Genomic DNA, 11446 nt, shown 5'->3' on the forward strand with positions numbered 1-11446 from the left:
CCTTCTATAACAATGCATCCTTGTCAATATATAACAATAATACTAGTACAACAATACAACAACATTGTCAATGACACAATAATAATCTCAATACAACAACATAATAACAATGTCAATCAAAAAATCTCTATCTCGCTTAATCAAAATAACATATAACATTCATAGTCATTCATGCACACCACATTCTTCTAAACCGACATATATTGGTTCGGGATCAACATACTCTTAATTCCCCGTGTATGTAGGCAAGTAGTTCAGGTTCAACATATATATCAACACATTCATAATCATTTAGATTTTTCCCATATTTAACTACATATGCATCAACGTTGAGAGGTAAATCCACAGTCAAATGAGAATTTCTTATGCTGGTACCACATGCGCTAGATGCTTAAATAAATTATTTAAAAAATTTAAAATTAAATCAAATAAATTAATTAACACTTATTATTTAAAGATTAAATGATAAAATTAAGACAAATAAATATTTAATAAAATTAATACATTAATTTGACCAAGAACATTTAGGGCTTTTTATAAAATAAAATATTTCTCTCTCTTCAACTTCTCTCTTCTTTCTTTTCTACCAAACAATACATCAAATCTACTCTATTTCTCATCTATTTCTCTCTTCTTACCACACTCTTTCTCACCTCTTTCTCTCTTTTCAACTTCTTCTCTCTTCCAAACACATCATTAGTGAGATTTATACTATTTTTCAATAAAAATATGACAATTGTATACTTTCCTCCTACACATATTCAATTTTCTCATATTTTTATTCTCTAAATGATATTTAGATATATTTATGATATTTTTATTAAAAAATAATATACTATCAACCACACCTAAAAAATTGTATATAAGTTTTCTCCTTAAAATAATTTAAACATCAACTCATTTTTGTTTAGAATTGGGGAAGAGATGTCAAAATTGTTTTTAAAAAACTAAAATTTCATAAACAGATAATAAAAGTTAATCTAATAACAGTAATTTGTAAATTAAGTCAAAAAATAATATTTGTTTTACATACATGAAAGTGTAAATACATTCAGTCAAATTATGTAATGATTTAATTTTTCAAAAAGTACTTTTCACAATATCTGCATATCTGCATATGTAAAACGATCTGCAACGCTATTGCATAGACTTTAATTCAATCTCATAACAATAACGTCTCTTTACCTCACAAATGCCATGTATCATCAAAACATGAAGACTCCAAAATTTGAACATTTCTATGTACCTCTCTTTGCGTATATACCTATTTTTTTATATTAACGTTTCTTGTGGTTAATATCATTACTATTATTTTAGCATATAGACTGATCATATTGTTTTGGGTAGGTTATTGGTGTGATTTCTGTAGTTCTGATATTGGGTTCAGTAGCAGAATGCAGAATACCTAGTGGTAAATTGAACGGTTTTGATTACCTTGCAATCAATTGCAGAAAACACAGTGCAGTTTTGACAGATTTTGGTGGTGTTGGTGATGGAAAAACCTCAAACACAAAGGCTTTTAATTCCGCAATAACTAACCTAAGCCAATATGCAAATGATGGTGGTGCACAACTTATTGTTCCACCAGGTAAATGGCTCACCGGAAGCTTCAACCTCACAAGTCATTTCACACTTTTTCTGCAAAAAGATGCTGTCATTCTTGGATCTCAGGTATATATATCTATAATGATTTTTATTTTGCATCATTAGGAAATTTCATAATCAATTAAAAGGGAATTTATATATTACATAGGATGAATCAGAATGGCCTCAACTTCCTGTTTTCCCATCTTATGGAAGAAGTAAAGATGCACCTGCTGGATGGTCTAGCAGTCTCATATTTGGAACTAATCTTACCGATGTTGTAATTACCGGTAACAACGGAACAGTTGATGGACAAGGATCTTATTGGTGGAACAAGTTCCACAAGCATGAATTGAAAATCACTAGACCTAACATGATTGATCTCATGTACTCTAATCAAATTCAAATATCTAATCTCACTTTGGTCAATTCTCCAGCTTGGTTTGTCCATCCAATTTACAGCAGGTTTGATAATGCAACATTTTCAATTATTTCTCATCCTTAGTGCATTATTTTTCATTCTTCTAATTAAGCTTTATTCTTACAGTGATATAATTATAAATGGACTCACCATTCTTGCACCTGTTGACTCTCCAAACACCGATGGCATAGACCCTGGTAAGCTTTATTTTCTTAAAACATCATCAGAGTCGTGTATGTATCTGTGTCCGTGTTTCATTTGAAACTACTTGCAAGAACTATTTGTTTTCCAACCCTTTTCCTTTTCAACAGATTCGTGTACAAATGTTAGGATTGAAGACAACTACATTGTGTCTGGTGATGATTGCATTGCCATAAAAAGTGGATGGGATGAGTATGGAATCAAAGTTGGAAAGCCATCACAACAAATAGTCATAAGAAGGTTAACATGTATATCACCTGATAGTGCTATGGTTGCATTAGGAAGTGAAATGTCAGGTGGAATCCAAGATGTAAGAGTTGAAGACGTAACTGCTATCAACACTGAATCAGCTGTTAGAATCAAAACAGCTGTCGGTAGAGGCGCATTCGTGAAGGACATTTTTGTTAAAAGAATGAACTTGAACACAATGAAATATGTGTTTTGGATGACAGGTGCTTATAAATCACATCCAGATGAGGGATATGACCCAAAAGCATTGCCTAAAATTAGTGGAATTAATTATAGAGATGTTACTGCCAAGAATGTGACATATGCGGCGAAACTTGAAGGGATTTCTAATGACCCGTTTACAGGAATATGTATTTCTAATGTGACTATTGAAATGAGTGCACAGAAGAAGCTTCCATGGAATTGTATAGATGTTGCTGGAGTTACAAGTAATGTGAGCCCTAAACCTTGTGAGTTACTGCCAGAGAAAGAGAGGCTGGACTGTTCTTTTCCCAGTGACAAACTGCCCATTGAAAATATGCAGTTCAAGACCTGTACCTACCAAAGTAGTGTCTTCTAATAATTTAGATGTAATATTTTGTTTAATAAAATAAAATGGATGTATTTGAATTGAAGGTTAACTTTATCATATACTAGTGTAGAATAGTATGAGAGCAAAGGATTATTTTTTTCTGAATTTCTTCTCTTAATGGTGTATATCTAGTCCATTATATACCATATAACGGATCCATGATATACACTGCTTGCATTCATTTGATGCTATCATATATATAGTCATTAAGCTGATCTCCCCAGCCCCACCAAGCTATCTTTGCGAGTCTTCACCTCTTTGAAACATACATTCTTCTCTTCCTAACGAGCATCCTCGGCCTCCTTAGCCTTGGAAATCAGTGTCGCTCGGGCTATCTCGGAGTAGGTCAAAGAAGTCCGAGCCTCTACAAATACCTTCTCTTTTTCATCAAGGACTCCTTAAGGGAGAGACCTTTAAAGTGAGTTCAGAAGGAGCACCACGGGTCTCCACGTCCTTTTTAACACCAATAAATTTCTTTTAGAGTTTATTCTGCTCACAAAAGAAAAGGTCATATTAACCCTTTAGAAGCACTTTCTCCTCCAAAAGGTTGTCATGCGCCAGCACCTCACCCCAGCCAACCACTGCCTAAGACATAGAGAGGCATCCTAGTAGATATTAAAGGTTATATCCGCCATTATCTTGATATACACTGCATGCACCTCTACCTTTAATATCTACTGGGGTGTCTCTCTACTTCCTAAAAGGGGACTTAATGGTATATATATAGTCCTCTTTCGGGATGCAAGTATGCACTTCTTGGGCGATGTTAGGCCCTCGGGTTAAGAAGATTTCATAGAGTTTGAAAGAGGTAGCAGAAGTCTGGTTATCACCCAGGGCAAGCCTCTTAGAGGCGGGCCTGTGTGGCTTAGACGTCTTGGGAAGATTTCCCCTTGAGCCTGACCTTTGCCACAACCCATTTTTACAGTCTCACCAGCACCAGATGCAAGTCGATCGTGCGATTTCTTGCTCTGACTTTCAGAAGACGTATGCCCCAAGTTCGACTGTTCCTGCTCCATAGGTGAATTCTCATTCTCCCTCTGGTCTGCTACTATTGTCAACTCAACCGAGACCAAAGTGAGGTACAGAGAAAGGGACAAAAGTGTATTATCTGCCGCTTGAGTCCTTTATTCCTTCTGAAAATGTTTTAAGCACCATCATATTATATGTAAGAGGGAATACAGAGACAGTTAGCAAAAACACCTTGAAAATAACAAAAGCAAATATACAAAGATAATTTTATGTCTTTAACAAAGAGGTATTTTCTTTCGAAAGCAGTGGCCGCTTCCACAACCGCCTGTGTGCTAATATTCTACCTCTTCTGCTGAGTGGTCGGTACATCTGAAGGCCCAACTCCCTCCTCATAACCCAAGATTTCCCAAAAGACAGCTAAGTCATCTTTCAACAGCTCTTCCTCTAATGTTAAAGAGTCAGAGGCGAAGGCATATGCTTTCGGAGCACGAAATAAATGGCCATGAGCCCAACATTTTAGGATCATGTCCTTACATTTCACCGACTAAGAACTAGGGCCCGAAGGGGAAAGTATTCTTTTTTGGGAGAATGCAGAATGCTAACTGAGCCTCTTGATTATGGGCTGGAAGGGGGTCACTAGGAAGTAATGGTCCTTGAAGTTTTACCAGCTTTTAAGGTAAACATCAAACACCTTCTGAGGCTGGTAAAGGGAGAGTACCCCTTGTCCCCGATCTCCGCTAGCAGAGATTCACATCATAATGAAGAGGTTGAAGAATAATCTCAGAGTCAACAATTTCTCCTAATACTCTTACAAGTACTAGATTACCAACAAAGACACAAACTACCGAGCTCATTTAGGACGAAGAAATTCTTAAATGATTCAATACCCCATCCTAGAAGCCTTTAAAGGGAAGATTGAACCTCAACCTAGAAAATAAACATTAATAGAAAATTATGGAACATCTAGGAGCTACATATCGTCTTGCTAGGGTCGACACAGGAAACATTTCAATCAAAGGAAGACCCCACATCTGTATAAGCCCCTCCAAACTTGAAGCACTACTGAAGACTAAAATCATTCCTACTTTAACTCTTCCTGCACCTAATGGTACTAATTAGCATCAGCAGGAATTATGAGACCTTGATATTCCTTTCGAACCATGTCCTCCCAAATATAATAAAAATATAATGTTGGTCATGAACTCGAGAATGGTTCGGAAGTTGAGATGATCCCAAACCTACTTATCACTAGCTGAACTAATAAAGAGGCGAGTCCTTGGTTCATCCCATCCAGTCTCAACAGAATCCATATTTGTCGTATGTTGTCGAGAGAAGAGGGACCAACAACAACATCCTTAGTAACACAACCGTCATAGTTCATCCCTTTGATTTCTTCTATAGAATCGTCTATACTTATTCCAAAATGAGAATTCAAAGGTTCGATGCCATCTTGAATAGATCCTCCACTAGAGGCAGAACTATCATTGAGGGTAATGAGGTTCCCAATGGGTTGGTTAGCTGCTAAAGAAACTATATTTGGCAGTTCTAAGTCTACTATTCCATTGTGGGATGAAGTATCACGTTTCCTTCACAAGTAGGCATGTCTACAATATTTACATGTTTATTTCTTACGTCAGCCATTCATCGAACAAGGAAGAAAAAAATAATTGTAAGCAAATAAGGAGTAATAGTATCTGGTAAAAGCTGGAAATTTAAGGAAACAGTTAAGAAGAGGGGTTATTTGGAAGTATGGTGAACCAAAGGAATGCGAAATCCAAAGAAGATAAGGAACATACGAAATAGGAATCAACATGGCTCAAGGAGATGCAATCATAGTTTGCAAAAGGAAAAGAAAGTTACAGTTTGGGAAAAGAAGTAGAAAATTTATTTGAAAGAAGAAATGACCTTAAATAGTGAGGAAATAAGGGAAAATAAGTGGCTTGAAAGAAGAGTCATTTTGCGAAGCGTCTCAACAATGAGACTAGCATTTAATGTATTTGTTTCTAAGGATACTCAATGCGACTCAAGTCTTTTCCATTTTAGCAAACACTGAACCCGTCACGGGGAGCCCAACTTAGTATTCTGAAGACTTTATGTTGTTATGCCTCAACAAGTCTTGGGAAAATTATTTTGGATCGACCACAAGACTAATAAAGAGAAGGCCCAATTTTCAACCTAAAGTGGTCTTACTAACGCATTGAGGGTATAACGCAAGCAACATCTGAAATCCCACACTCGATGTGCCATGGAAAATCATCCACCATTATATATCATCTGACCCCCACCCCTCGGGCGTTCCATGATGGGAGTACAATGTATTTCTAAATGAACTCCATATATGTAAGGAATCCCATACGAAGCTTGAAGTATATTCTAACCATAGTTCACTATACTCCCTTCTATTCTCAAACTTATTTGAGCGTAGGAGTGTTAACATTGCAGATTCACTCCGCTCTACCGCATCAGAAGTTCACTCCATCGTGTAAAGAAGTCATTTGATCACTTTATCAACCATTTCTATTGCCCTAATAGATTAATATTTATTTATTTTTTCTTTTAAAGTTATACAATAAATCAGATAAAATACTCACAAAGGAAGTATTTTTTTTATACGCGAGAATATATTGATAGGAGAACCCAAGTTCTCAAACTAGATACAAAAAAAAACCCGAGCAAAACCTCAATGAGAAAAATTACACGCCAATTGTATCTTACGATAAATGAAATAGAGGGTTTCTACTAAACTCGTAAAAATTACAATTGAATTGGGTAATTTTTCCAACAAAAGCCCATCTCCAAACCAAAGCTTTCACTCCCCAAATTATATCAAAAATATTCCACGAATCTCCCCTAAACACGATGACATTTCTAACCATCCAAAGAGTCCAACAAACCGCCAACCACACCACTCCCTCCTTTCCCTTCCTAACTTTCTCAACCTTGCCAAACATAAACCACTTCAAAAAACTTTCCTTAAAGTCTCCGCTTTATAATGAACCAAACCAATCCACTCGAATATGTCCTTCCAAACCAAATTCGAATTATGACAAAGCAAAAGAGAATGAAGTGAAGTTTCTCCATTCACACAACAAAAGACACAAGAAGAACTAGAAGAATCTAAAATACCTCTAGAAGCTAACGAGTCACGCGACGGGAGTTTGTTGATGAAACACTTCCACCCGAATGCTTTAATCTTAATCGGAACATGCATCTTCCAAACTACCTTAAGAGCCTAATCAAATAGAAATATTAATTTATATTGAGAATATAATTTTCATTATTTACAAAAAAATAAAAAAATAAATATAATAATAATAATAATAATAATAATAATGTGCATGTTAAGTCAAAATATAACATTTTTTTGATAAAAAAATATATTTAATTTATATAAACGGTAGTGCAAATACATTAAATCAAATTATTTATTAATTTTTGATAAAAAAATATTTAACTTATATAAATCGTAGTGCAAATACATCAAATCAAATTATTTATTAATTGGATAAAATTCATATACAGTTTTTTAGGTGTGTTTGTCACAATTTTTCAATGAAAATATGACAAGTGTATAATTTCCTCTACATATAATTTTTTTTCTATTTTCACTTCTTAAATTATATTTAAGTATATTTGTTATATTATAGAAAAAAATTCTAATTGATTTTACTTTTTAAAATAAAATTAATTGAAATACAAACGTCCGTATAAAATAATTTTGCATTATCATCCAATTAGAGTGAATAATTTTGACACATTAAAAAAGAAAAACATGAAAGAAATAATTATTAAAATAATTTGATTACAATTTATTTTTTTTATTTTTAATTGCGTAGTTATATGTCAAAATAATTCATTTTAATACTAAAAGTGTACTTTTCTTTTAAAAAATCTAATTGACTGCGTAAAAATTTTTACAATTTTACATAGTTATTGAATTTTAGTCAATGAGTATTGAAATATTTTTTCTTAATAATGCATATCAGAATTTTAGTCATAATAATCCGATTTCTCAATATATATACCTCACTACATATACATTTGTTTTCTTCACATGTTCTATATATCATCAAAACATGAAGATTTCAAGATTCGTAAATTTCTATGTAATTTTCATTCCGTATACACATCTATTTGTTTTATTAACTTTCTTGTAGTTATCATTATTATTTTATCATATACACTTATCATTCTTCTGTTTAGGTTATTGGTGTGATTTCTATACTTCTGATATTGGGATCAGTGGTTGAATGCGGAACACCTAGTAGTAAACTGAACGATTTCGATTATCCTGCAATCAATTGCCGAAAACACAGTGCAATTTTGACAGATTTTGGTGGTGTTGGTGATGGAAAAACCTCAAACACAAAGGCTTTTAATTCAGCAATAGCTAACCTAAGCCAATATGCAAAAGATGGTGGTGCACAACTAATTGTTCCACCAGGTAAATGGTTAACTGGAAGCTTCAACCTCACAAGCCATTTCACTCTTTTTCTCCAAAAAGATGCTGTCATTCTTGCATCTCAGGTATATATCTATCATGATTTTTATTTTGCATCATTTTGAAATTTCATTATTATTTAAATGGGAATTCATATTACTCAGGATGAATCAGAATGGCCTCAACTTCCTGTTTTACCATCTTACGGAAAAGGCCGAGATGGTGTAATTACTGATAGATGGTCTAGCAGTCTCATTTTTGGAACTAATCTTACCAATGTTGTAATTACCGGTAACAACGGAACAATTGATGGACAAGGATCTTATTGGTGGAACAAGTTCAACAAGCATGAATTGAAAATCACTAGACCTAACATGATTGAACTCATGTACTCTAATCAAATCCAATTATCTAATCTTACTTTGGTTAATTCCCCAGCTTGGTTTGTCCATCCAATTTACAGCAGGTTTGTTAATTCACCATTTCAATTGTTCTCAACCTAAGTGCATTCTTTTTTCTTTATGTATATAACTATATCTGATCAAGCTTTATTTCTTCAGTGACATCGTTATAAATGGACTCACCATCCTTGCACCAATTGACTCTCCAAACACAGATGGCATAGACCCTGGTAATCTATATATTTTTCCATTATTTGCATGATTTAATTTCTGATGGCAACTAGAAAATTACGAAATAAGGATTATTTTTGAGATTTCCAAAAAATTTCCTTTTCAACAGATTCATGTACAAATGTTAGGATTGAAGACAACTACATTGTCTCTGGTGATGATTGTATTGCAATAAAAAGTGGAATTGATGAGTATGGGATCAAAGTTGGAAAGCCATCTCAACAAATTATCATAAGAAGGCTAACATGTATATCACCTTATAGTGCTATGGTTGCATTAGGGAGTGAAATGTCAGGTGGAATCCAAGATGTTAGAATTGAAGATGTAAGGGCTATCAACACTGAATCAGCTGTTAGAATCAAAACAGCCGTCGGTAGAGGTGCATTTGTGAAGGACATTTTTGTTAAAGGAATGAATTTGAACACAATGAAATATGTGTTTTGGATGACAGGTGCTTATAAATCACACCCTGATGAGGGATATGACCCAAGAGCATTGCCTAAAATTAGTGGAATCAATTATAGAGATGTTACTGCGAAGAATGTGACATATGCCGCGAAACTTGAAGGGATTTCAAATGACCCTTTTACAGGAATATGTATTTCTAATGCGACTATTGAAATGAGTGCCCAGAAGAAGCTTCCATGGAATTGTACAGATGTTGCTGGAGTTACAAGTAATGTGAGCCCTAAACCTTGTGAGTTACTGCCAGAGAAAGAGAGGCTGGACTGTTCTTTTCCCAGTGACAAACTGCCCATTGAAAATATGCAGTTCAAGACCTGTACCTACCAAAGTAGTGTCTTCTAATAATTTAGAGTAATATTTTGTTTAATAAAATAAAATGGATGTATTTGAATTGAAGGTTAACTTTATCATATACTAGTGTAGAATAGTATGAGAGCAAAGGATTTCTTTTTTCTGAATTTCTTCTCTTATTGGTATATATTTAGTACACCATATACTATATAACGGATCCATGATATACACTGCATGCATTCATTTGATGATATCATAGATATAGTCATTAGCCTCTCTCCTCAGCCCCGCCAAGCTATCCTTGCGAGTCTTCACCTCTTTGGAACATGCATTCTTCTCTTCCTAACGAGCATCCTCGGCCTCCTTAGCCTTGGAAATCAGTGTTGCTCGGGCTACCTCGGAGTAGGTCAAAGAAGTCCGAGCCTCTACAAATACCTTCTCTTTTTCATCAAGGACTCCTTAAGGGAGAGACCTTTAAAGTGAGTTCAGAAGGAGCACCACGGGCCTCCACGTCCTTAACACCAATAAATATCTTTTAGAGTTTATTCTGCTCACAAAAGAAAAGGTCATATTAACCCTTTAGAAGCACTTTCTCCTCCAAAAGGTTGTCATGCACCAGCACCTCACCCCAGCCAACCACTTCCTAAGACATAGAGAGGCATCCTAGTAGATATTAAAGGTTATATCCGCCATTATCTTGATATACACTGCATGCACCTCTACCTTTAATATCTACTGGGGTGTCTTTCTACTTCCTAAAAGGGGACTTAATGGTATATATATAGTCCTCTTTCGGGATGCAAGTATGCACTTCTTGGGCGATGTTAGGCCCTCGGGTTAAGAAGATTTCATAGAGTTTGAAAGAGGTAGCAGAAGTCTGGTTAACACCCAGGGCAAGCCTCTTAGAGGCGGGCTTGTGTGGCTTAGACGTCTTGGGAAGATTTCCCCTTGAGCCTGACCTTTGCCACAGCCCATTTTTATAGTCTCACCAGCACCAGATGCAAGTCGATCGTGTGATTTCTTGCTCTGACTTTCAGAAGACGTATGCCCCAAGTTCGACTGTTCCTGCTCCATAGGTGAATTCTCATTCTCCCTCTGGTCTGCTACTATTGTCAACTCAACCGAGACCAAAGTGGGGTACAGAGAAAGGGACAAAAGTGTATTATCTGCCGTTTGAGTCCTTTATTCCTTCTGAAAATGTTTTAAGCACCATCATATTATATGTAAGAGGGAATACAGAGACAGTTAGCAAAAACACCTTGAAAATAACAAAAGCAAATATACAAAGATAATTTTATGTCTTTAACAAAGAGGTATTTTCTTTCGAGAGCAGTGGCCGCTTCCACAACCGCCTGTGTGCTAATATTCTACCTCTTCTGCTGAGTGGTCGGTACATCTAAAGGCCCAACTCCCTCCTCATAACCCAAGATTTCCCAAAAGACAGCTAAGTCATCTTTCAACAACTCTTCCTCTAATGTTAAAGAGTCAGATGCGAAGGCATATGCTTTCGGAGCACGAAATAAATGGCCATGAGCCCAACATTTTAGGATCATGTCCTTACATTTCACCGACTAAGAACTAGGGACCGAAGGGGAAAGTATTCTTTTGTGGGAGAATGCAGA

General features: G+C 35.3%; 2 protein-coding genes across 2 annotated transcripts; both read left to right on the forward strand.

Annotated features, from left to right (window-relative positions):
- The first annotated feature begins 1197 nt into the window (after positions 1-1197).
- On the forward strand, positions 1198-3014 carry LOC131627555 (probable polygalacturonase). Its single transcript, XM_058898397.1, has 5 exons — positions 1198-1242; positions 1348-1671; positions 1754-2049; positions 2132-2202; positions 2317-3014. Exons 1-5 carry the CDS (start codon positions 1198-1200, stop codon positions 3012-3014), a joined length of 1434 nt encoding a protein of 477 aa, XP_058754380.1.
- Positions 3015-5500: 2486 nt separating this feature from the next.
- Positions 5501-9905, forward strand: LOC131627584 (probable polygalacturonase). The gene is made up of 5 exons (XM_058898425.1): positions 5501-5569; positions 8199-8522; positions 8601-8902; positions 8997-9067; positions 9178-9905. The coding sequence occupies exons 1-5, from the start codon at positions 5501-5503 to the stop codon at positions 9873-9875; spliced, it is 1464 nt and encodes a 487-aa protein (XP_058754408.1). The 3' UTR covers positions 9876-9905.
- Positions 9906-11446: the final 1541 nt, after the last annotated feature.

Source organism: Vicia villosa, unplaced genomic scaffold (assembly GCF_029867415.1).
Source record: "Vicia villosa cultivar HV-30 ecotype Madison, WI unplaced genomic scaffold, Vvil1.0 ctg.000368F_1_1, whole genome shotgun sequence".
NCBI lineage: Eukaryota > Viridiplantae > Streptophyta > Magnoliopsida > Fabales > Fabaceae > Vicia > Vicia villosa.